General features: G+C 40.7%; 1 protein-coding gene across 4 annotated transcripts; it reads right to left on the reverse strand.

Annotated features, from left to right (window-relative positions):
- Positions 1-25,459, reverse strand: FBXO25 (F-box protein 25). Of its 4 annotated transcripts, none has more exons than XM_063125104.1 (11): positions 25,429-25,459; positions 22,124-22,273; positions 16,640-16,734; positions 14,561-14,610; positions 13,779-13,871; positions 12,027-12,120; positions 10,156-10,340; positions 9,082-9,264; positions 8,412-8,555; positions 6,425-6,451; positions 1-1,224 (listed from the first exon to the last, which is right to left on the reverse strand). In XM_063125104.1, the coding sequence occupies exons 2-11, from the start codon at positions 22,258-22,260 to the stop codon at positions 1,135-1,137; spliced, it is 1,098 nt and encodes a 365-aa protein (XP_062981174.1). In that variant the 5' UTR covers positions 22,261-22,273; positions 25,429-25,459; the 3' UTR covers positions 1-1,134. The 4 variants fall into 4 exon arrangements, with proteins under 4 accessions (XP_062981174.1, XP_062981173.1, XP_062981175.1 ...); XM_063125103.1 differs by having other exon boundaries at positions 25,411-25,434; XM_063125105.1 differs by lacking the exon at positions 6,425-6,451 and having other exon boundaries at positions 25,411-25,434.
- Between the last annotated feature and the right edge of the window lie 1,488 nt (positions 25,460-26,947).

The following is a 26,947-nucleotide window of genomic DNA, read 5'->3' on the forward strand; positions in this document are numbered from 1 at the left end:
TTAAAAGGCAAGAACATGATTTATTTGTGTACAAAACTAGATTCAAAACACAACGTGGTATATAATGTAAGGGTTGTATTCATTGGTACATTACATTATATTGAAATGATTGTTTAAGACTTCCAGAACACACTGCAAGTCATTATAAGTTTGTCCCTACATTGATCTCCCACCCATCCCCTTTCATATCTGCAGAGCCAGAGAGTAGCTTCCAAGAGAAGTCTAGCCACTTCAGCCTATCTTCATCTTCGCCCGAGTTAGCAGAGTTTCCACTGCAGAACCTCAATTGGTACCATGTAGTGCTGTTGTTAACAGATCATAGTAGCATACTTTTATTTCTCTGTAAGATCTTTTTTTCTAGAAGCCTGATGGCAAGTTAAGACTATCAGTAGATCAATTGAAGGAATAAAAACACACACACACACCACACAAACCAGTGTGACCACTGCCTAACAACTCCCATCTCATTTCAGAAGCCAGCAGCTCACATTATTTAGGACACAGTTAGATAGATTTGACGTTAATTAATAAAATATATTTTAAGAAAATAAATATTCTGCATAATGTATTTACAAAACTGAGTTGGCTTCTTTCATCAGAGGATGCCCAACAGGTATGCACAACTACGTTTTACTGACGTGCAACACCCACAGTCAACATGATATGTACAAAGAAGCCCAACGAGGCTCCTCTGAATATTTATAGGACATGCCAACTGCGTACATTTGGAATAGGAAGTGAACAGAAAAGGATCAAGTAAGCAAGTTGTTTTTGGTCACCTCACCTCCATGAAACTGCCTGCTTGTCCCCACTCAAAATCCACCACGGTCCTAACAAAATGTTAAATTACTGATGGATCGAAATTCCCAAACTTGATCAACGCCATTGATTCCTTTTGTAGAAACCACCCCCTTCATGGTACATAAAAGTGACTTCCCGTCAGTTTTCTTTCTGAAAACATAACATTTTAAGAGATGCTCTGGTCAATATCCTCTCCTTTTTGACCCCACTACATCTCTTTTTAACTACAATGCACATTCAGAGAAATATTGCACAGAAAGCATTATACATATAACTGCATGGCTCTGCAAAAGGAAAGCGAAGAATTGGCGAAAAAATATATATGGATTGCACTTAAAATTTGAAGAGGTCTATGAAGTGCTGAGGAGACACTGGCATGAAGCAGCTGTTGGGATCATTGGCTGTGCAGGGATGTCCTGTATCCTAAAGAAAAAAGAAGGAAGGGCACCATCATTCACTTTATGTACAGAAAGCTGATTACTGGCCATAAAATAGTATCTAAAGCTATATATAGTAACAGTATGGAGACAGAAGTGCATCTCGTTCAAGGTCTCCTGATACTATTTTTAAATTGAATGGGAGGCAGAGCCAAAGCCTTCCAATAGGTACCCAGCAACCAACCCTATAGGCGCTTACAAGCAACATTTTAAGCCAGCCTTCCCCAACCTGGTGCCCTCCAGATGTTTCAGACTTCAATTCTCATCAGCCCCAGCCAGCACCACCAATGGTCAGTAAACCTGGGAATTGTAGTCTAAAACATCTGGATGGCTCCAGGTTAGGGAAGGCCACTCTTGATTGCAGGAGCACCAGAAGCTGCCTTATTTGTCTACACCGATGAGATGGGCAGCAAGTCTCCAGGAAACACACGAGTCTACTCTACCTGGAGATGCTGGGATCAAAAACAGGACCTCCTGCATGCAAAGCATACACTCTACCACGGGACCTACGGCCCTTCCCCCAAAATGTACTTTTGCACATTTAGGGCACATATTTCCCTTCAAATAGTTGGATTAAAGAGTTATGCATCCTGGGCTGCAGATGCTCGATGACCTACTGGCGACTGTAGCTTCTGCTTATTTCTGCTGCTGTAGACTTCAGACCATCTGAGTTGGGCTTAAAACTCTCCATGTGGCACATCTCCATAAACATCTCCACAAAGCAGCAACATCTGCCTAGCAAAACCTGGCTGACAGGTGCCGCTTCTGAAACACATCTGTTTTTATGAATGGCTAAGGCTGGAGCAGGATCTACACTACTGCTTTAAAACGGTTTATAACAGTAGTGAGAACTGTTGGGGCCTAGGACTCACTACAGAAACTGTTTTCGAAGTGTCATATCCTGCTTGGTGTCGACCTGGCCAGGGATTGCTAGCTGCTTAAGAAACACTTTTTCCTCCTGCTACCAGCATTTCATTCACTAAAAACATCACACAAGGAAGAGCAGTTCTGTCTCAGACGAAAGGCCGATGCAGTCCAGCATTCTTGTTCCATAATGGCCGATCAGATGCCTATTGGTAATGTGCATACAAAACATGAATGCAATAGCAGCCTCCTGCTCATGTTCCCTAGCAACTGGTATTTAGAAGCATACTGCCTCTGATATTGGAGGTAATATATAGCCATTGTGACTAGTAGCCATTGATATCCTTATTCTCTCTGACAACCATGTCCACCATTGTGTCACCTTGAAAGAAGAATGCTAAATTCTAATTGTCATACAACTTGACAGGCAGAATGAAACAAAGGGAGGAAATATGCAAAGTATTCTGGTTACAGAATGGAGGTTTTTTTTTAAAAAAAAAACATTTTGGGACTAGAATTTACAGAAACACACCTACATAACATTAAAGCAGAGTGTCCTTTTTTCAGCAATCACAGTGACAGAACCGTCTTCTCAGTTCCTGGCCAATTAACACCTCTCCCCTATCTGTGTTAACAGACTTCAGTCCCCATTCTAAGAATGATGGTTCCACAATCAAGGTGCCATTCACACAAAACACATTCACTTGGCTTGTTTTTCTTTAGGAAAGAGCCAAAGCTGAGATTGAGGTTTTGCAGCCCTTTCCAGTTCATTACATCATCTCTGGACTTGGTCAGCTCTCTCTTTTAGGAAGCCAGATTCCAGCTGAACATCAGGAAAAACTTCCTGACTGTTAGAGCAGTGTGACAATGGAACCAATTACCTAGGGAGATAGTGGGCTCTCCCACACTACGGGCATTCAAGATGCAGCTAGACAACCTTATCTGTCAGGGATGCTTTAAGGTGGATTCCTGCATTGGGCAGGGTGTTGGACTCGATGGCCTCATAGGCCCCTTCCAACTCTACTATTCTATGATTCTTTGTAAACTTATGTTTACAGCTCTCCTTAGCTAAGCTGCATGGAAAAGCACAACAAAATCCCTTAGCCAACTTAAAAGCACACACGTTTTTTACTTTTAAGATGACAATAGTGACACATAGCTGAAAGGCTATGCACTTTTGTAACAGAGGAGAGAACAACATATCTATTCTTCAGTTTGGCATATATATATTTTTTAAAATAAGTCATTTAGCACATTTTTTAAAAAACAACAACCCCTAAATACTAATACAAGCTGATGGAAAGATTCACTACCTACTCTATGCACTATCATGCAATGAGTGCAGTCATTTTCTTGCTCAAACTTCAAAGTAATTTTGAAATATACTATTCCCATGACAACTGATCACCTAACTCGTGTCAATAAGAGCTGTTTCAGGGAGAAGCACTACAGTCTTCATCTTTCCGCTCCCCTCACCCTGCTTCTTCATGAACCACTGTCGTGAAGTGTGATTTGACAGCCTAGCAAAGAAAAGTATTCCTTGTTCAATGAGCTCCCAATACATCAAGCCTCTGTTTTGCATTACACACCACTGCAATCAAACAGTACTGCCCAGGCAAATGACTTCCTGTACAATGAAAGAATGGCTGCATCTCTCCCACAACTCTTTCCCTCTCAAACAGTCTTCTACACGGTTTGTAATCTGTCCTATATTCTAAATCGGGATGTTAGAGAAACCTGCAACGAAACCAAATTAATCCAGACTTTTATGAATCCAACCCTCACATTCCGTAGTGGATTGGCTCCTCCCCTGTCAGGTGGATTCTCCTGATTTGCACAAGTCTTTTTAATCTTTTGGAATTTTGTGCAAATTTGGCCATAGGAAAATACGTTGAAAAAAACTGTGCAAAATGCGCATTTCCCCTATGGGCTATCTGCATGGGGGGGGGGGAGAGTTTCACATTTTTGCATGTGCAAATTTGTGCAAATTCAGAAACAAACCCAACCCCCCCCGATTCTGTTGATGGGTGGACGACAGAACGAAAGACGTCTGACAAACCGTGAAACACAGACAGAATGGATTTTACACAATCCATAAATCCCTAATTTTAATGCTATCCATACCTCCATACTTTGCTTCCATCTCACTTTAGGAATCCTGGCTACCTTGCTAGTGCAAAAGCAGGTGGAGAAAAGCATCCAAATGAAGTGAAATGAAGGGATAAACGAATTCTCAGCATACTGGAGTTTTTATTGTAGATTGAAAAGCTCGACGCGTTTCAGCCTGTACCTTTTCAAGGCCTTCTTCAGGGGTTATAGGAAGATCTTCTTATCAACTGATTGTCTTTCTCCAATTGTTAATAGTGACTGTCGCTATTAACAGTCAGAGAAAGATGTTCAGTTGATAAGAAGATCTTTGCAGACATCTTCCTACACCCCCCTGAAGAAGGCCTTGAAAAAGTAGAGACCGAAACGCGTCGGGCTTTACAATCTACAATAAAAAGTTCAGCATCCTGAGAATTTGTTTCTCCCTTCATTTCACTACCTTACTAGAGCTCCACTCATCTTAGGAGTTTATTACAGTTCTGAACAATCTACAGCACAAGGAGCTACATTATATGCAGTACAGTGCACTACAGCAGCACTCACACTTGGCCCACTTGTAAAGTAACCTTCAAACATTTTAGCCACCTTTTCATAGCTCAAAGAAGTTTACACTATATAAAAACAAAGATACAATTAAAAAGAATAATAGCAATCCACAAAGCGACAGGCACCAGCGATCCAAATTCAAAGCAAAGTGGAATAGGTGTCCTTTACAACTTCTTTTAAAAGCCAGTAAAAGGAAGAGGGGCAGGTTGTTCCACTGCCTCAGAGCCTTATTCTCCTGTTTTTATTGTGTTTTTACCATTTTAAATCCCACATTGGTTTTTATTATGCGTTTTATTGTCGTGCGCTACTTTGGGAGGGCTGCTGCCCTGAAAAGGAGCCAAGAAATATTTTACATAAAATAAATAAACGCTGCAACAGTTCTGACTTCATGTGACAGAGGAATGCAAAGCAGGACTTTAGAGCAGTACAGCTGGTGTGGAGGATGGGACAAGGAGAGACGGTCTGAGATAGGTAGGTCATGGCCTGTAAAAGGCTTGTCGCTATTGACCTCATTGGTCCTTGTCTTTGGGCTGGGAATGAGTTTCCCTCGGAGACTAGACTGGGGTGGTTTCCCCTTCTATTTGACTGGTCTTCAGCTCTCTTGCATGAGTTCTTTGGAGCCAGATTAGGACTCGAGAGCCAAAGGTTCATATCCCCACTAGGCCAATGAGTTCACTAGGTAACCTTGGACTGTCACTATCTCTCAGCCTAACCTACCTATAGGGTGGTTGCAAAAATAGAGGGGGGTGGGCAGGGAAAACCACCCTGAGATCCTTAAGAGTAAGGATGGGATATAAACATAACAAATGCAGGTGCTCTGCAGCACCTCTCTCTTTGCAACACACTGTTGCTGAAATTGTGTAGGCTGGGATGAGGGAGCCCTGGAGTGGTGGTAGACACCATTAGCCCTGCTGTGCAGTACAGTGTTAGCTTTTTCTTGCCATGCCTCCAATTTTATACACTATTCATTAAGAGATAACTAGAGACCAACAAATAATTAAAGACATTCCTGCATCATCATCATCATCATCATCATCATCATCATCATCATCATCATCTCTTACTCGCCTCTCCATTTGGATCGAGGCGGGGAACAACAATGAGTATAAAATACACAAAACTGAATTAAACACATAGTATACATTATTAAAACATCCTAAAAATTCCACTGGATAGACCTGCTGGGATAGATCAGTCTTTATAGCTTTCTTAAATGTTAAGTTGATGAGTCACCTGCGGCAGGCCATTCCACAGTCTGGGAGCAGCAGAAGAGAAGGTCCTCTGGGTAATATTTAGCATCTAGGCAGAAGCAACCTAACAAAACCAGCCCTTAAGATCACAATACTACTTCTTAGGAGATTAAGCTTTCTTACAAGAGGCACTCTATTACGATTGCATTCCTACTGAACAGCTTTTTCCTATGTTTTAAATAGGAATTAACTGGAAGTTGCACTTGTTTACACTAAGCAAAGAGGATCTTTTTATCTTTTTTGTTTCAAGGACTTGAAAAGCAGCACTCTAGAGTCAAGAGACAAATTCTGTAATGTCACCAGCGGTGAGAGCAACATGTTCAGGGCTGCAACGTTCCATTTACAAGGGAACGTCTTATTTGCTTTAGCTACACAGCATGGACACAGAAGAAAGCCAGGATGAAAAGCACATGAAAGTACCTTGAGTAACAAAGCAAGGTGGTAGTCCTTTTGAGGTCATGAAGGAAGAAACAGGAAGGAGGGCAGTGAAGCAAAAGAGAGGAAGATTTTTATTGGACAGAGTGACGACAAGTAGCTAAGTTCAATATAATAGCTTTCTGCAGAGCATTCCTATCTAGACAATTTTATTACCCCCTTTAAAGCAATTAAAAGTAAAAAAAAAAAGATTAGCAATTAGTATCCCACCAATGAAAGTGAATCTGGTTCACTGAGCTCCTGTGATGTAGTGAAAGTTATGAAATGCATAAAGTAACAATACTTGCTTTGCCTCTCTGAAGCCAACAAATTATATTATTGATTTATAGAGCTTAGTCATCTTTATATGTCATAAACATGAATAACCTATACTGTTCAGGTCTGGACATCACATAGCAACCTCAGATCAGATGTTGAATATTAAAAAAAACTCCAGAATGCAAGTGCTACGGCAAATCGACTTGCTGTTGTTACTTGTGAACAGGCCCATAGGGTTGTTCATGGGTTAAACAACCCAAAGTTAACCTAAACTAATTATAGGTAAACTTTGGATTGTTTAACCCACAGCACCCCACAGTGGGTTTGCACATTGTGCAACAACTTATGATCAGACTGATTAGAGGTTGTTTATGCAAAGCAGAAGTGGCTCAAATGTGGCCGACAATCCAGCAAATTGTAGGTTAATTAACCACTATGTGCGAACCAGTTCACCATATTCTCAAAGCACTGTTTGGAGACAAACTCTTCTGGCATCAGTAGAACTTGCTTTGAAGCAAACAGGCATGGTAAACAACTTAAAATGTTAATGGTGCAACGTTAGGGATAGGAGGCTCTTAACATGATTACTGGTCAATATCAATGACTGATTTTAGGTACCAGTGTTTCTATCTTAGGGCACTTTCAAACGTGATCCTTCTATCACCTCTGAGTTTCTCTTGTGCTGTTTATGTTAAACTTTGCTGAGTGTTTTTGCAGAGGCAGGCACCTGTAATGCTATGAGCATTGTACTCAGTGTTTTCATTACAAACCTTATTGATGCAAGAGCTCATGTGTGAAAACATCTCTAGGAGTAACTCTGAATGTTACTAGATGTGCCAACAAACGGGATACTGGAATGCCTAAGACAGGAGGCAGCAGGACTGCAAATACCAGCCATTGGAGGGAACAGCAGCAGAAAATGGCTATTGCCCCCCTGTTCTGCTTGTAGGCTTCAGAGGCATCAGGTTGGCCACTGTGGGGAAAATCCATCAGGCCTCTTCTTATGAACAGACTTTCATAAATCCACTCACTGTGGAAACTGGGGGCTCGCCCACTGGCGAGTGTGCTGAGCAGACAGCCTTCCTGCCAACTGGGAAGCTAGTGAAGTGACTTGCAATCATCTGGGCAACTACGTGGAAATTCCTGCCACCTCCCCAGTTCCAATTTCCCAGGAAGGCTGGGGATTGTTTGGGCCGCTGTTAGATAATTGAGCCCAATGGCACACACCTCTCACCAGTCTTCAAACATTTCTCCTTTTAGATTATATACATCTAGTGCAGGAGCAAGCAGACCAGTAAGCCTTTATGGACCAGTAACTTTTGTAGACCCATTTACAGAACTGACCTCTTCGCCCATGGAAATTCTTGATTTGGATATCAAAAGGAAGCTCACACAGAAAATGGAAGCATTCATTTGCTGGCACATCTAGTAACACTGAAGCTGCTTTCAGTGTTGTTATCTTTTAAGTTCCCAATGGAAATTAATATTCATGCTCTCCAAAAAATCCCTTGAAATATTTTACTACTAAACATAGCACAAAGCTAAACATTTAAACTATCAGTTTGTTTTGGAAAGCTATTTGTACTTTGGACCAGTGACCATTCTAGTTCGGCTGCAAATAGATTTTACTGTGTACAACACCATTCCTCCGTCTAAGCAAGATTTCTGTCAACTGACTCCTCTAACCTGAAATTTTAGGCATTTGATTTCTTACCTTCCAGAAGAGGATACTGCAGTGACGACAAAAATGCAAGGTGTCTCCGTATTGTTCCTTTATGGGATAGCATTTTTGAAGTGCAAAGTACATCAGCTTCCAGTCAATATGACCTTTTTCAGACAGAATAAGATGCCTACAGAACTGAACAAAAATGTAACATTTGAAAGCTATCAGGTTGTTTCAATCAGCATTCAACTCAGATAAGCAACAAAAACTGAATTCTGAAACCATCTGTGAATTATTTTAGGAGATCACGGATCTACTAAACAATGTTGGATTAATATTTAATGATTGCTATAGTCCTTTTACTTGAGCTGGTGAAAGCTACTTGTAACACTATGCATGCCTATTACAGAGCAAGTCCAACTGAATTCCGAATTACCTGCGAGAAAGCATGCTTCAGATTGCAGTACATATCAATCCTATGCATACTTAAAACTAAAAGGAAGTTCCACTGAAATCAGTGGGATTTATTTCCAAACAAGTATGCTTGTGAGAGTAATGAGCAAATGAGAGCAAAGGAACACCATTTTTACTGTATGTCTTTTGCTGGTGTACACATCATTAAAGCAATTCCAGGTGGGCAATTATTCCTTTCTTGCTGTACTTTTGCCTTCTTTATAAGATCAAAGTTTCAGAATCTCCTTATATAGAAGCAGATGCTTACCTGTTTTTCAGCAAAATGGTACTGGCAGAGTTTTTTCCATAACTGTCTGTCTTCACTGAGCATATATAATGTGGGAGTCACTTGGCCCAAAGTAATGATGTCCCAACCATCTGAGAATCTATACAAGATGTTGTTCAACATATGTAAAGGAAGATCGCTGAGTGTAAGTCCATCATTGATTTGCTGGAAAGCAAGTTAACAGTTGTTGGTGGCATATTCATTTAACCCTCAACTGACGGGGTGTGTGTCAAATGCATCCCAGTTACATTGAAAAAGACTAATTTTAAAAATGGGGTCTTCAGCAACTCTACATTCCAGGTAGTCCTCAACCATGAAGTGTGAATTGCCATGTAGTGTTTCAAGGCCTCACCCCATTAATTTAATGTAAAAACTGTATTTTTACCCTTACAGCATTTGGGATCAATTTGGCCCCTACTGGAATGATCAGGTCAACTGGAAAACCATGCACATAAAAAATGCTATGTGATCAAAGTAACCCAACCAAATGTTTTTAAAGTTATTAGTTACTCATTGTACCCCATTAGGATATTAGTTACAAATGCTTAGCCCTGAACCTGTTCTATATATTTCACATGAGAAAAGGGTATAAAGCATGTTAAGTCGGGTGCTGTTTTCATTCTGCTGTTACTGTATTTTTATTGTATTTTAATACATATTTTATTATTGTTTCTTTCAAGTTTTATGTATGCTTGTAAGCCACTCTGAGTGCCCTTTTTCTTGGTAGAAAGATAGGGGTACAAATCAAATAATAGATTTTCGTAACAAATTACTCACTATCCTTATCAGCACCACAAACAGTATCAACAGTAAATAGCACTTATCTTTTTTCTCTCCATTTAGAACCTTCCGTTCGAAAACTAGTTCTGCTGGGTCACATCACAACGATCACTTTACACAAAATTTACTAATCTGGCTATTTGGTCATTTCAGCCCCATCTGAAGAGGGAGAAACTCTATAGCGAGAGTCCTTTCACTCTAAAACTCCACATTTGTTTGAGTACCATTTTCCAACAACCCTTTCACATTTAACACTGACATAAACACTTTATATACCTTGGTCATCTGAAGATTACTGAGCTGCTGCTGCCACAAGAGGATCGTTTCCAGTCGGCAAATCCAAATATTTATGTTTCCTACCAGCACTGACTTTCCTACGCTCCTTATTAATATGCAGAGTGTAGAGCTCAGATCCTGAAGAAGGTCTTTGATTAGACGTGGGTTATACTGGTCTTCCAAAACTTTGAAGTGGGAATTTAAAAACACACATATGAGAACTCTTGATTTCAACAACACCTTATTTTCATTCCCTTAATTAAAAGTGAATCTGCCATTTCATAGGCTTAAATGAACACCTAAGATCTCCTGCCCAGCAAGCAAATAGTAATGGGGTAACCCAGGGGCTGGGTTATTAATACAGGGTTAAATCCAATGCTAGCCCTACTTAGAGTAGATCCATTGAAATGTATGGAAGTTAAGTTAGTATGATTAACTTCATTCATTTCTGTGGGTGTACTCTAACTACGGCTAGCATTGGATTTAACCCAAAGAATCACAGTATTATATTACAGGCAGGTAAATAGACAACCACGGTTCCGGATCAGGGTGTAACTCTACCATGGATTTTGAATATGTGTCCCAGCTAGAAAATCAGTGGCCAGAAAGGCAGCTAGTGCTCCATACCAAGATGAAATTACTGTATTTGATTTCCCACCAATCTGAGGCTGACATATTTTAGGGGTAGAATATTTGACTGGTTAATGCATACATGTGAATATTAAATTCCCCTTCTTTTGCAGTATTAAATTTCTATTTCCTCAGCAGTGTGAATATCTCAGGACAACCACATCAGCACAACCGATCGCTCAGGCAAATTTGATGACAACCCACGAGAGAAAGACAATTTATATACAACATCCACATTATTATTATTATTATTATTATTATTATTATTATTTACATCCCACTTCCCCCCCCCCAGTACTGGGCCTTTAAAGGAATGTAATACATAAAAATAACAAAATAGTTGAGAGATTTGGTCAACTGACCAGTCAAATAACGGTCAGGTATTTTTAAAGCATCAATGTTATGAAAACAAAGATGACAATCAACAGGTTAGATCAATTTTAAAGCACGAAGTAAGTAGCTGTGATTGTGAAACGATGACATGAGCTTTAAAAATACAATAAAACAATTCATTCCCTTTTCCCCCCACACCAACACACACACAACCAGCTCACAACAGTTCCCCCTCCACAATTTTATTTTCTACCAAGCCTGTGAGGTAGGTTAGGCTGAATGTGCAACGGGTCCAGTGTTATCTAATGAGCTTCATTATGAGAATGAGGACTAGAACCTTAGTCTCCCAGGTCCTAATCTGACATTGATTGCTCGAGAATAGCCGTTGCCACTTATAATTGCTTGTATTCCTGTTTGGAGATGCCTGCAGTTATTGCCAGTGGAAGACGTTTGCCAAGCTATGACGGCTCCAGGACAAGCAGCCCTGACTCCTGGCCTTGCTAGCAAAAGACACCACAGTAAAAAGGATAAGCTGTGCTACCTACATGGTGGCATTTCTGGAATATCTGACTGGTCAGTTGACTGGCATACCAACCCTATAACAAATTAAAATACTTTATTACAGTCTTGTCAATAAGCCCACAAATTATAGCCTGCCAGGGGCTGGTAGAAGAAGGACCAGGGGTTCCATGCTTCCTCCAGCAGACCACTGCATTACTATGCTGGGCCCAGGGGAGGCGACGAGTGCCCCATTCCTCCTCTGGCAGCCCACCCACCCACCTGCATGGAATTCCTTGCTGCAGCTACAGGTGAGTGCTTAAATACAAGGTAGCTTCATTGCTCAAAACCAAAACAGTAACAACTTATTTGCAGCTATTTTAAGTAGATCAGAACAGCTGCAGCGTTACCTTTTCGAACAATTTTGTCCAAGACGTTGAAATAGTTCTTTTGAGCAGCACCACTCAGCGACGTCAGCTGGGATTTCGCTATTAACTGCAAGAGCTAAAAAGAAAAAGAAAGCCTGTATTAGAAGATGTGTAAAACCAAGTGAGACATGAGTTAGGTTCTTCAGAGCCATAAAAATACAACATCCAAAGGGGGGAGGGAGAAATTGCCCTCCACTTTGCCTGTTTTTGCTGCACCGTTGTAAGGCTGAACCAGGGACATATTCTCCTGTACTCTGTAAAGCACACTGGTGGTGCTCAGGGCTGACTGTAGGACTCAAGGGGGGGGTGCTCTTTAGAATGGCAGTCTCAGTGCCCCAACCTGGGAGAGGCTGGACAGGGAAACTGAGAATTCTCTTAGGCTGCACCTGAACTTCTTGGATATTCTGTGCAAAGTGGAAATGGCAGCACTACTAGGATGGTAGCCCAACTACTGGTCTCAGGGCCCTGAAAAATGCCCAACCTAACCAACCTTTGGTGCTGTACTGTTATTAAATTTATTTTTTTTAATAATAGCAGCAGCTAATGAAAAAGGTTAAGAAAAATCTACAAGCAGCTCTAGACAAAGAGATGCACAAGTAAATGACCCTTTTGATGTTGCCAAAAGGAGATTTCTCAGTAGGAGAGATGCATGAGCTGTTATTTGAATCTTGGGCTTATTCATATAACCAATGCATGCAAATTCCCCTTTGAGCATCACAGCAGGAGCACAAGTCACTTCAGCATCCACTTGTCAGTACTTGCTGTTAAGATCAGAAGCTGCTTTTAGAGTTACACACGATTTCCCTTCAAATCCAACTCCGTTAACATCACACCAAAGACTGCTGATTTTTTTAAAAGTACCATGCAAAAGTGGTTATAGCTTTTTTAGTTACTGCACAGTAGACTGGAAATTAAGCCTTCAAAAAAATATTCTTTAAAGTATGATGAACTCTGGAACATGCTTTTGCTACACTTCATAGAACACCAATCAAGGAGATGAAAACATTATTACTTTTCTTGAACGCTTTAGACACAATCCAGCCACAATTAGGTACTGTTATGTCCCACTGATTTCAATGGTAAGGTTAATTTATTTATTTATTTATTTATTTCATTTTTATACCGCCCAATAGCCAAAGCTCTCTGGGCGGTTCACAAGGTTAAGAGAAATAAAAGGTAATTGCATATAAACGAACTTCAGACAGGAAGGAGAAAAATAGTCAGGAAGAAAGGCACACTCAGGATATTTATACTTGCATTTTTAAAAGAATGGTATTCAAAATGTTTGAACATTTAACTTAAATATACCCTACAGGTATTGGAGAATAACCCTAAGCATATTTACTCAGAAATAAGTGAATATAACTGAATGAGTCCCACTATGTTCAAGTGAGTTTAGCCCCAGGTAAATGTGCATAAGTCTTCATAGAGCACGCAAAACTAACTATGTGGTTCTTTGGTACTAGACCATAAAAGTTCAAAACCACAAGTTAGTATCAATATCTTTGAGGTATAGATTAAGGAGACTTTATGCTCAGAAAAAGTATTTTCGACTGCTTGAACATTGTCACAAGAAAATCTACCATTAATTTTTAATTTGAGAAATGGAGGCAATTGCTTTCTCCCACTTTGAAATAAACTTTTTCAAAAAGGTCCGCAGCATACAACAAGTTGATTATTTTTATTGTTAAGTTAAATCAAATCATGGAACTACACAGTACAAGAACATCTTACTTTGACCACGTAATTGAATCTTCTGATGTCCTGAATTGCGCTTGAAAAATCTAAGCGATTAAAAGCTTCTCCCAAAGTGCAATAGCCATGCCTCTTCAAAAGAAAAATGAAAACATGTTAGAAAGCTCCCTAAAGGGGATACATGCAAAAGCCTATCGTGTATCACCCACACAAATCGTCACCACCATTATACAGTCACCTCACAACTTAGCTTCACTACACTCTTCAAAACTAGTGTGGAAGGAAGGAAAATTAAATTGCTGATTAGAGAACAGAAAAGGTCTTGGCTCCCCACTGCTCCTACAGATTTGATAACATGGGGATTTGTCTCCCCTGCCAGGGGGTGGGGCCTAGGAAGGGGGCAGGGATTTGGGAGGGGAGGGGTCCGCTGATGGTTCCCGAGCCTCCGTGGGCCAGAGGTTCCACGCCCCTGCCTGACATCCATCAGTGGCCAATCTCCTATGCTCAGAACAACTTCCCTCAATCTGTCGACATAAGGGATACATATGCTCCATATTGTACTTTAATATAATTAAGCTAGCATACAGAAATTATGGGGGGAAATCCAGACTGCTGACGTTTGACACCAACGCCTTAAAATCTGAATGATTCTTTCCAGGCAACAGGAACAGAAGGTTCAAAACAATTTGATGCTCATCCCCTTCCCATCTGCAAAACTAGCTAGCTAAATAAATGCCCCCTCACTAGTAGCAAGGGTAACTTAATGAAATAGATGATTACCAGGGCCACACAAAAATATGCTCACTGTATGTAACACTTACTTCTCTGGTACTTTCTTTATGAACATATATCCATTTCTCACGAAAGAAACCTGAAAACCAAAGCAAATACAAGGCCATTTTTAACGGTCTGCTACATGACATTCTTATTTACAGGAAGATAGATTCATCATCAAGAACTGGAAGACAATTCTCATATAAACATGAAGAGACACATTCTCTTTCGCAAAAGAATTTCAATAGAATTACATGATTGTAGAAGAGGTCTGCTTGCACAGAGTAAACTTACACCTTAAAATATTCAAGGAGGGGGGGAGAGAAGTCTTACACCAACTCTAAAATCAAACACCAATTCTATCACCCTGATCCAGCTGGGGCACCATGAATGTGAAAGCAGACTATGTGTGTTTTCCCCACAGGATAGGAAGCTATATGTGCAAATGCTTTCTGCATATGGTTCCCATCTGACAGCTGATGCTGCATGCAAACAGAGTTCTTTCAAAATGATTGAAATATCAAATCCTAGATATTCAGAAGCTGGAGCGGGGGCTGGATTTCACCCCACCACCAAAAAGATGATCAACAAGATGTCAGCCCTTTTTAAATGGCCAGCTTTGTACTTCTTTGGATCAAAGTGTATGTTGATGCAAAATTTGGGTAAGGCATAACACTGGTCGGTCAAGAATGCAGGGCCACCCACAATCAGTTTTGAGAGAAATCTACTTCATTGATGCTCTTCATTCCCAGAATGACTCTAGAAATTATTCCTATAGATTCATACACCTGACAATGTGTTGGTCATTATCTGTCAGCCAGCTTATTCAAAGATTATTCCTAAGAGGTGGACTAACAGGAGCAAAGGATAGATTTTCAACATTCACCTCTTTCACGCCACATGAGTGGTGCAAACGATTTGGATAAAAAACACATTATTTAAATGTCCTCATGGCCAACATCCTGCAGTATGGGTGGTTCACAAGTCACAGAATTTTAGAGTACAAGTAAAACAGGCTTTGGTTTGACACACCAATCCTCACAAAAGGTAGAAGGCAGGGGGGGAAATGGGAAGACTTAATGATTTGGATTAGGGCTAAATTTAAAATTTGCAGAGCACAGAAGGTAAATAAACTGGACACAATTCAGTTGTCATACCTAGTGTTTGAAAAAGTCATGATGTTGGGTTCTTGGATAGGAATTCAATCCCTTGTGTTCCTATTGAGCTTTAATAGAACAGTCCTCAATGGCTTTTCACCTTTTTTAAAAAAAATACCAGTCTGCTATCTTTTGCAGAGCTGTTATATAAACTGAAAGCCTCCCCTAAAGACCATCAAGAACCACCTCTCACTGGTCACAACAAAAATGTACCAAAGCTTGTTTCTCTCTCTCTCCCTCCACTCCCCCCCCCCCCATTCCTTCTATGGTTACCCTCTGTATCAAACAGGAAAAAGATTCTGTATAGCTTAAAACCTTGTCCACCATCTTTTAAAAACAAACTATCAGGCCAGTCCAAGAAATGGATTCACCTCAAAAATTCTGATATTCGTGGTAGGATCTGCATGACCGACAACAGATTGATTTACATTCTGATCAGACACAATTCCCTAGAATAATCCTGAAAACCATTCTGTGATGCAAAGAATTATGTAGGAAATGAGCTGAAGCCTAATTGATTTCAGGGAGACACATTTCCAAGTAAACACGCCGTAGGTATTATTTAGAAGTGTCTGAAATGAGCTTTTAATTCTACCTCATACACCCTCAGGCTATGTACCTCCCACAAATGAAACTGCATACAAGTTATTTTATTAAAGTAAACCGTTGGTTTAAAAAAAGCCTCCATATGAAGATGGTGAATGCAAAAGCTTTAAGTATAAGACCATTATTCCTTTAATAAATTTCATCTTGCCGTTTTGCCTGTGCTTCTGTGTAAACCATAAGCATATTATACATATGAGCTTAAAAAACCCCACTCAACAAATAATCCTTATGTAGCCTTGTGCTTCTCATATTCACAAGCATTTCATTCATATTAAATTTTTGCACAAGTTCCACTGAAATACAGTCACATTTGCATTGCCAAATTTTAGTTATTACCAGAATTAAAAAGCAATTCAGTCTTACACTGAGATTTCGCATTGTTCCTAAAATGATCCTTTTTCCTTTTCTTGCTTGCAAATTCACAATCAGCAGTGTATATTTCATCATTATTCAGGATGCTGGAACAAAGAACACACACACATTTCAACTAAAGAACTAATGCCTGAGAGGCATTTGACATACTGAAAGCAACCATGCAAACAAGCCTGCAAAGGCCCTTTCAAGCACACTGATGTTCTGAAAGACAAAAGCTGAGCCAAATCTTCCACTTTACAAAAAGCTTTCATTCCTGGTTGTCGTGTGCATGTGCATGTGTGTGTGTGTGTGTGTGTGTGTTCAAACTTTACATGTAGAATGTAAAAGGTTCAATCCCTGCTATCTCCATTTAATGGAGCTCAGCTGAAATCCAGACAGGTCTGAGAGCACCCCTGCAAAAGCTAGCAGCAAGAGTGTATGGATCAGTGCTCTGAATCAGCAGAAGGCAGTCCTATTACAGTTACCAGAGGCAAGAAAGCAAGTATCTATTTAGAAGCTCGACTTGGGGCCAAAACAGACATTACTTTTCATTTAAAACTATAGATACAAGAGTACCAATCTGAATTGGGACGTTAGCGTGATGGGCGGGTATGGGGTGGGAGAGCATTAAACATGCCTACATCCCACACTAGGGTCCCAATCCAAATTGGCCCCCTGCACCTGCTCTAGAGTAAAATTGAGTGGGGGGAGAGATGTAGCTGCTAGCTTATGGTGACCATATGAAAAGGAGGACAGGGCTCCTGTATCTTTAACGATTGTATTGAAAAGGGAATTTCAGCAGGTGCCATTTGTATATATGGAGAACATTATGAAATTTCCTCTACATCACAACAGTTAAAGCTGCAGGTGCCGTGCCCTCTTTTAAATCTGGTTACTCTGATATAGCTCCTGCAGCTTTAACTGTTGTGATGAAGAGGGAATTTCACCAGCTTCTCCATATGTACAAATGACACCTGCTGAAATTCCCTTTTCTATGCAACCGTTAAAGATACAGGATCCCTGTCCTCCTTTTCATATGGTCACCCTAGCTACATCTTTCAAGAAATGTCTGTTTCGGCCCTTAGAGAAAATTATGAGTCCTGCCATGCTTCCATTCCATATTTGTTTCTGTTGGCAAATATTTCCTAAAGCTTTCCTAAAGAAGATAATGGACATCACTAAGACGATGGATCTCTATAAGTTTTTATTGGACTTGACCTTGGGGGAGCTAGGGGTGGCGACGGCCGACAGAAAGCTCTGGCGTGGGCTAGTCCATGAAGTCACGAAGAGTCGGAAATGACTGAACGAATAAATAACAATGCTGCTTTTATTATTGTTGGTTTAGCCATTTGCGTTGCTCCGGCAGTTGGTTTCCTAGTCTATATCTACTCAGAAGTAAGCCCCACTCACTTCACCTAAACATACTGCAAAGTGGGTTTAGGCTGCAATACCAAAGCTATAATTCCATAATTCCACTTACCTGTGAATAAGCTCCATTAAACGCAGCAGGACTTTCAAGTAAACATATACAGGATAAGGAGTAAATTGGCTTGAATATTTTTTAAAAAACAGGAAGATGGCAACTGTATGAATACATTAAAACACCACTTCTACATGGATTCTTGAATGACACCATCAAAAAAGCAACTCCATTTCCTTTTTCGCATGTGAAACAGAGAAAGAACTTGTGGGAAATTATGTTAAATAATAGCATATTATTCTACCTCTTAGCCTTCAAGACTGATCTGGTCCCAGTGATCACAACTTTAAATCATCCCCAAACCACTATGCAATATGTTAGTTTTTCCACAAGCTACCAAAAATAGAGAAGAACCAGGTTGGCAAAGGTTTACACAATTCTTCGCAGTTAAGTAAGTTAACTATAGTACATCCAGTCCTTTGGAAGAGATGGTGATCTAATAACAGTTTACAATACTGACTCACAGTAGTATTTTATGACTTTTTTGCTACTTTAGTTCTTACTATCCCAGATTCTTTTTGTTCGTTTAAAAAGATGCGTTGATGTGAAAAAACGACTACAAGTTTTGCAACAATTCCCAAATTAAACTTTCAATTCTCACACAGAAATATAGAAGAACATAAAGACAAGAGAAAGCAATCACTTTTCAAAAAAACAAACACACCCCACTGATGACCCAAGATGCTCTCCTTGCAAAGCACTTTGCCTCACAGAGATAAGCAGAACGGCTCCAGCACAAAGAGTACAACAACAAGAAAGTAAAATTACTTTATCTTCCCATCTTCATTCTCTAGCAGGAAAATTGTATACAGGCATTTTTGCCATTCACCAGTATTCACTTTTAATAAAACAGCTGAGTTTGTCAAATGAAGGTATTTATCACTGTCAATTCAGGTTTAAAAAGCACCCACGATATAGCCCGGATGTTGTAAATCACCAAGACAAGGAAAATAATGGGGGATAGAGGAGGTATTCACATACACTTTCTAGGGATTAAACAGTAAGCATTAAAAAAGTGTACATCATGAATTTACACTACATCTCAAACATTAAAAGAAAATCAATTGCAGTGATCCACCATGGCCCTGAAAGGCTTTGAAGTCTTCCAGAAAATCCAAATACATAAAGCCTTATGTAGCAAGAAAGTGCTCTTCCCTATAAAAATTTGAACTAGAGCATCAATAATATATTCTACCAATACCTTCTTCTTTTTTACGGAGCCTATGCAAATAAGAAAACTGTATGTCAACCCTAAGTCCTATGAAGTACGTGGCCCAAAGACTGGGAGTTATATAGGATTTATTCTTAAGACGTGCCCACAGCCTGACATTTCTTAACTCAGGCTGAGCATGAAGGAATTACTTCTTTTCAAGCTCACCTTTATATACACAAATAAGAGACTGGCAAATCTCCACTGAAAATAGCAGAAATTAATAGCTAGAAGGAAGATGGAATCTCCTACAATGCAGTTATGAAACAGGTTTGTGTATTATAAAGCAGAAACATACTTGGCTTAAGTAACAAAATGGCTTCTCTTAGAGCCAAGACAGCAGAAAACAAAACATAAATAACCCATGTCAGTTACTATATAGTGCACAGGAATGGGTTTAAGCTTGCCAGTGCAAGTGATCCACCAATCAGTCAAGTTTTTGGACTTGACTCTTATAATGTTAATGGATACTTTTAAACTTTATTCTTGTGTGCTCCCTGATAAATAAGTTTTATTGTGAGGTCTGTCGACTAGATCAATAAATTAATTGATCTATTATTCCCTTGTTCCACCACCTAAATGCTTTTATGGCAGCCTTCCCCAACCCAGGGGGCTGGCTAGGAGATGCTAGGAGTTGCAGTCCAACACATCTGGGGGGCACCAGGGAGGGGATGGATGTTTTAGGGGCAAAGGAAGAGCTGCCAGCCAGCTCCTTGTACCCCATGCTAAGGCTCACAGAGAAGGCCCACAACTCACACCCACCCCAGCCCTGCACTTGCAAAGAACTATAGAGCAAAGGAATGCGGCATTTCTTTTAAGATAACTTAGGAGCTATCCAGTTCTGCCCTGCTTGCCTTGCAGCTATGGTTATTCAAAATGAGTTCTAGGGTATTTAGGACCCTGAAGCAAACAGGCCCGCATGGCACCGCAGATTCATCAACAGATCATGCAAAACCATTTGAGGCCTTGAGCCCTACAGTCAGCAACTAGTTTTACTAGAAGGGCAGTTTGAGGAAGGGATGGTGGCAGGGCCTGACCCACTACCTCCATGCACACCACACCTGCAGTCACCGCTCACTTCGCACATTCCTCTTGCCTCTAAGTGGGCAACTAGAGGGATGGATGCTGTTGCTCAGGGGTGGCAGGGAGAAGGAGTAAGACAAAAACCAGAATTCAGAGGAACACAGGCAATGTGTCTCCAAAACTTGATACATGTAGTCTTGCATGCATGGGGTCTTAGGATAGATTTCCAATAAACAGATTTTCAGATAACACGGCTGGAAAATACATGAGACTTTGGAGAGAAGCTTACAGGGCAGCCATTATTGGGTGGAAATCAAAATTAAAAAAGAGAGACAGCTGCAGCGGTTATCTCTTTTTTGATTTCGGTTTCTAGCCTTACAACTGTTTTTTTTCTGATGCCTGTTGGTATTGTAGCCATTATTGGGCTGGATAAAGCAGTTTCACATGGAATTACAGTAGTGGTAGGTATCTTGGAAACCTCCTCCAGACGGATCTTGCCAATCAGGAGGCACGGCCTAGCTAAATTAAGAGGCAAGACAGAAGAGCAGTCCATGATTAGAACCACCATTTATGGCTGGCACCGCACCATTCCTAGAAATGTCTGAATATGCATCTATTTTCTATGCAAGTATGAGATGCTTATCTAGCACTATGAAAATCTGCATCCCATAAATATTAAAGCCTTCCCAACAGAGAAAACTGCAGATTTTTTTCCCCTGCGAGAATACTCAATTGGCTTCTTCACCAAAAATAGGCGCATTGGGTTTCAAACCTCTGCATCCTTCATGCCTTTGTGGTGAAGATCACATACTGAATCCCTCCAAGCCTGCAATTTTCACAGCAATAACCTACTTTTAGTGACATGGGTCTAATGGCTCACCTTATAGTTAAAACAGTTAAGTCCCCATGGCAACACTGTATCAGATAATTAGATTGTTACATTAGTCCTGGATACCACATATTATTTTAAATAACCAAAAGTAGCTTTCTGGCTGCCCTGATCTTACATAAAACCTGACATCCCTTCTCCACAAAATATACACACAACTAGTACTTAGACACAAGAGCATTTTGGTGGAAAGCATCATTGCTAGTGCAATCCCACCAATCCAAAGATGCAAAATGTAGAGAATGTGTTTTAAACCAGTGACAATAAGACATTCTGCATGATTTCTAGCTAGTTACACAGTCTTGAGTAAAATACTGAAGCTAGTAAATATTTTATTTAAGAATACTTACCTTACTTACAGTCTTAAGGTTTTAAAGTCCACAAAGCAACAGCTTTTGTTTACTAGTTTCAGCCTAAATTCATCCAGCTATGTTTAATTTTTAAATCCACAACCTTATTGATTTAACATTCATCTTTTAGGGCACAAAGTAAGCATGCATAATTGTTTGTCGCTAGGTTTCTCTCTTACATCCCCCCTCCACAAACTAACATTTTCAGAGTTAATTTGCTTTGTATCCTGGTGGAAGTTATTGGTCATGTTTCTGTCCATCTAAAAGTCTATTACACTACACTTAGCATGCAGAAGCCATCAGAAACTGCCTCTGCATGGCTATTGATTTTATCTGTAACATTGGCAACTATTCACCACATGGACTCACAGGATGGTTCCAGCCAAGATAGAAACTAGCAGGTAAACAATGAGGGCTTTTTTTGGCTAAATATTGGACATGACACAACCCTAAAATATGCACATATAGGAAAAACAGGCATTGCTGTTATAGTGATATTCAGCTTTTGAGCACCTTCCTTCTCCACCCCCAGAAAACTTACACAGTATGGCTGATATCATTAAGCCGATTGTCTTCATCCTCAAGTTCTGAGCTGCAAGGCTCACATCGCTTCCAACCATCTTCGGTTTTAATCCACCTCCACCCTGGAGACCGCCAGTCCTGGCCCAAAAAAGGCATGGCTTCCTTAAGGCTGACAAATGAGCAATGCAATTTTAATAATTTCACCATGATGTAAACAGGATGATCTTTACAACTTATTGCCACAAGAACCTTTGTGACAATGGGTGAGGGAGAACAAAAGACACAAAGTCATTCAAGATGAGAAGATCAGTGGCTGTTAGCTCATGTGATGAAGACTAGTCACTATGGTTATATGCCATCTCCAGTATCAGAGTCACTATGCCTCTGTAGACCTCTGTAGGGGAAGAGGAGCAAGAGGGTGCTATTGTACTTATGTCCTACTTGAGGGTTTTCCATAGGCAGCTAGTTAGCCATGGAGTGAATAGAATCCTTGGCTAGATGGACCCTTGGTCTGATACAGCATGGTTCTTATATTCTTGTTGGCCACCTACCAAGAGATATGCCAAAGTGTTTTGGAGAACAAAACACACCTCCATAATCCTAGCAATTATTTGTTACATCTATATACCACTTTTTAAAAATCTCTTGCAAGGAACACAAGGGGACTTACAGGTGGTCTTCCTCCTCTCTATTTTATCTTCATTGCTATTGTTACAGTTCGTTTTACTTATCATTGTAACAACAATGGCATCCTTAATACTCATAGTAATATCACATAGATGAATTTGTGTGATCAGATTACATATACCCTTTGGGAATTTTATTGGGTAAGAAAGAAGCTACGAGGGCAAAAAAGCAATTTCATCCACCTACCATTAAGTCACCAACGGAAAACTTTATTAAAATTTCAAAGTAAAACCATCTGCAAAAAGTCAAGTGCACAAGTTATAAGTAGTATGAAGAAGAACATAAGAGCACCTCTGCTGGATAAGACCAAATGCCTATCTAGTTCAGCATCCTGTTTCTCACTTTGGCCACCCAGATGTCTTCAGGAAGCCCACAAGCAGGACATGAGGGAAATAGTCCTCTCCCACTTTGCTTTTCAGTGCGTGCACATGTGTGCAATTATCAGAAAAAATAATTTATAAAACTTATTTACCTTGAAGAACTGAAAGTTAATTGCAACATTTACTTAGACAATCCCCTTGCTCTTAATGTTGCTAACTGCAACTGTTTTTTCCACAGATATAAATGATATGGAACTGCTGTGGATGTTAGAATATAGTTTTACAGAATACAGCTTCTTAAACCATCTCATTCCTTCTCTATATCTGCTCTCTTTTACTCCACATCAGGCAAACACACTTTTCATCCAGACTCCCACAACCTGCTATCGCACATATCCCACCACAATTCTGGCCAATACATCTTTAAAGTCAAGGATGTCAGTCTTTATGGTCCAGTTCTGAACTCACACCTTTGTGTTAATTTGCACAGTATAATTACTTGTATTTGCAGAAGAGCAACTCCCATGCCTGTGAAGATGTAATGTTTGAAATGACAATGAACTTTGGTGGATTTAATTGTTAACTGCCCACAGAGCCCAGGCTGTTGGGCAGTATAAATATATAATGAATAAATACATAATTTTTTGCTTGCCTTTTTAGAATGAACACAAGTAAACTGAAACAGCACCTCAGTTAGTGAAAAGGAATTTCCTACTTTGTTCTCATCAATATTTGTGATTTGTCTTTGCTCTCTGTGCCCTCCAGCTCTGGAATTTGGTTTCTCCCCTCCTACTTAGCTTCACGCAAGGGTAATCAATAGTACTTGTCCCCAAATTCTTGCACCAGGCTTTTCTGTACATGCTATTTAAATGAATCCTATTCGTTTGCTAGTTCAGATATTTATATGTTATCACCTAGGTATGCAAACATACAGTGCCGTCACCATACATGGCATTTGACAGGTAGGTACATATACTGAAGTTTACAGCACAGCAGCAGCTAAGCCACATTGTAGCACATAGAAGACTGTTCCCAAGGAGCTTACAATCTAAGCCAGGAATGGGCAACTTGTAGCCCTCCAGATGTTATGGCCTACAACTCCCATCAATCCTAACCAGCATGGCCAATGGTGAAGAATCATGGGAGTTGTGGGCCAAAACATCTTGAAAGCCACAAGTTGCCCTCCCTTAACCTAAGTTATATCAGTAGGAAAAACATAGCGGAAGAAGGGACCCTCATCGCTGATCACACATTTTTGCTAAACATTTTATACTTCCTTCCACTTCTTCGCTACCATCAGCTTCAGCTTACAAAAGACTACTACTACATCTTCACTGTTAGCACACAATGTAATGTACCAGTATAATGTAGTGTTTATGCTGCTTGCCTACAACTGGAGAGATTTGGATTTAAATCCCTGCTCAACTACAAAATTTACAGTAAGCCAATTATTTTCACTAGCCTACCTCACAAACTGGTTGAAAGTAGAAAAAACGGGCGAAAGACCTTGTGCTCTGCCCTTGGCTCCTTCTAGGCACAGCATAACAACAGAACTGTATAACAACAGAACTGAGGAGTTGTGGGAAGAAGGCCATGTACCCCATGGAAAAAGGGATATTATTATTGTGCAGAATGTTCTAGCTAACACGCAGGTATATTAGGCAAACACTACAATTCAATGCACGCTTCCCTCAGAACAAGTCCGACTGAATTTAGTGGGACTTGCTTCTAAGTAGACATGCACAGGACTAGGCTGTGTAAAAGAAAGCTCTTGGGCCCTTATGGGGCATATGCGCTTTCCTAGAACAGTGGGGAAACTTTGAGGGAGGCTATCGACTCAGTGGTGGTGGTGGGGCTGTGCCATAAGTCAGGGTCTTCTCACAACCACACTTTGATATAACAAATACCTGCTTTTCAGAAATCTCTTAAGACTTCCACCTTTCGTTGTGGAAGGCAGCCTGCTCTAACCTGGAGCCCTCCAGATGTTAGGGACAACAACTCCCAGCATTGAGGCCATGGCAGCTGGGGCTGATGGGAGTTGAAGTTCAAAACATCTGGAGGGCACGGGTTTGGGGAAGGCTGGTATAAACAACAGGGGTTGGGGGAGAGGGAAGAAATGCATTCCCCCTGTGGCTGCAGGACGCTTACACCAAATCACTTACCCAGCCCGGGCCAACTGCAGCCTTATCCTCCCACCCACCCGAACGCCTCTTGCCCCAAAGCAGCCCCCTTCTCCCCCGAGGCGGCTTCCTCTTCCCGCTGTGTTCTCTCCCCCGTCCCTCTCTCCCGCTGCTCTCACCAAAGCCGAGCCACGTACCACACTGCTGAGTCCAAGGGTTATATTGTTGTTATTGACGGAAGCGACAAGGAACTTCCATTTCCCCCCGCCCCTTTGCTTCTCGCCCATTGGCCAGCCTGCGCTGCGCTTGTTGCCACCCGGTATCCCACGCCGCGATTGGCTGCTCCGGCCATTGTGACGTTTCAGGTGTCTGCATCACGTGACGAGAAGCCACCGAAGCACGTGTCAATGTTTTGGTGAGGAGGAGGAGGAGAAGGAGGAGGGAGGTGCCCAGCGCTGTCCGGGGGCGCGGTCAGACCCAAGGGGCGGGGCTACAGAGGTGAGTCCGCTCCTCCGGAGGAACGTTCTGTGGGCCATTGAGCGGAGGGTTGCGTGGAGCGCTAGACGTGCTTACTCAGTCTAATGACACTCGTGCACAGGTAAACGCGGATGACATTACTGGCGTTTAGAAAGCCCCATTTAACTCCGGATCGGACTGCCAGGCTGAAATCTTATCCTACGGTTGGGAATAAATCCCGCTGGACTCAACGGCATTTACTTTGAATAACAGGATTGAGCAGGACAAAACATTTAGAGTGCAACCCTGTCTAAATGTATGAACAACAGGTGCTCACCTTAACCAAAAGTTAAACAATGAGTAGCTACAAAGTTAAGGAAATAATGAAACAATAAACTTATAACAAAAACAATCATATCTATATCTATCTATCTATCTATCTATAGTATGCCTCTAAAAAGTGTTACACATTTTATTCTTATATATGTTTGTTGTTTATTCATTCAGTCGCTTCCGACTCTTTGTGACTTCATGGACCAGCCCACGCCAGAGCTTTCTGTCAGCCGTTGCTGATCCATTTAGTTTTCAAGGCAAGAATACTGGGGTGGGTTGCCATTACCTTCCCCAGGGATCGTATTTAGTCTGACCTCTCTGCCATGACCTTCCCATCTTGGGGGTCCCTTCACGGTTTAGCTCATGGCATCCTTGAGGTGCTCAAGCTCCAGCACCAGGACAAGGTAAAGATCTCCTTTGCTGGAGATTCATATATATATGATTGTTTTTGTTAAAAGTTTATTGTTTCATTGTTTTGTTAACTTTGTAGCCACTCATTACTCAGAAGTAAACCCAGTTGAGTAAATTGGGGCTTACTCCCAGGAAAGTGGGTGTAGGACTGCAGCCTTAAATTAGCAGAGTTGATACAAATAACAGATGCTTCTCTGTAATCCTGGTAGCATTTATTTATTTATTGCATTTATATACCGCCCCATAGCTGAAGCTCTCTGGGCGGTTTACATTTAGGAATGAATAGATTCTTTTGAAACAGCATAGGAAGGTGTGGTCCATCAGAATGATCACTGGGCCAATGATATTCTTGCACAAATCATGTTTTGTTGCTTATATACCCTTACTTTCTTCCACTGTCCCTACAAAAGACAAATGATTTGTGGTGGTAACCTCCTTAAGGTTAAAAGCTGTGCTCCAGGTGGTCTTCAGGGTTTTTAGTAACTGGAATGCAGTATCCCAATGTATCCATTTTTT

Source organism: Elgaria multicarinata, chromosome 4, assembly GCF_023053635.1.
Source record: "Elgaria multicarinata webbii isolate HBS135686 ecotype San Diego chromosome 4, rElgMul1.1.pri, whole genome shotgun sequence".
NCBI classification, from domain to species: Eukaryota; Metazoa; Chordata; class Lepidosauria; order Squamata; family Anguidae; genus Elgaria; species Elgaria multicarinata.

Coding starts and splice junctions, on each gene's coding strand:
- FBXO25 (XM_063125104.1), bottom strand. CDS start 22,260: ATGCCTTTTTTGGGCCAGGACTGGCGGTCTCCAGGGTGGAGGTGGATT. Junction 12,121..13,778: donor GATTCAATTACGTGGTCAAA/GTAAGATGTTCT, acceptor TTTTCTTTTTAG/CTCTTGCAGTTAATAGCGAA. Junction 1,225..6,424: donor ACCTTGCTTTGTTACTCAAG/GTACTTTCATGT, acceptor TTTTTTCTTTAG/GATACAGGACATCCCTGCAC.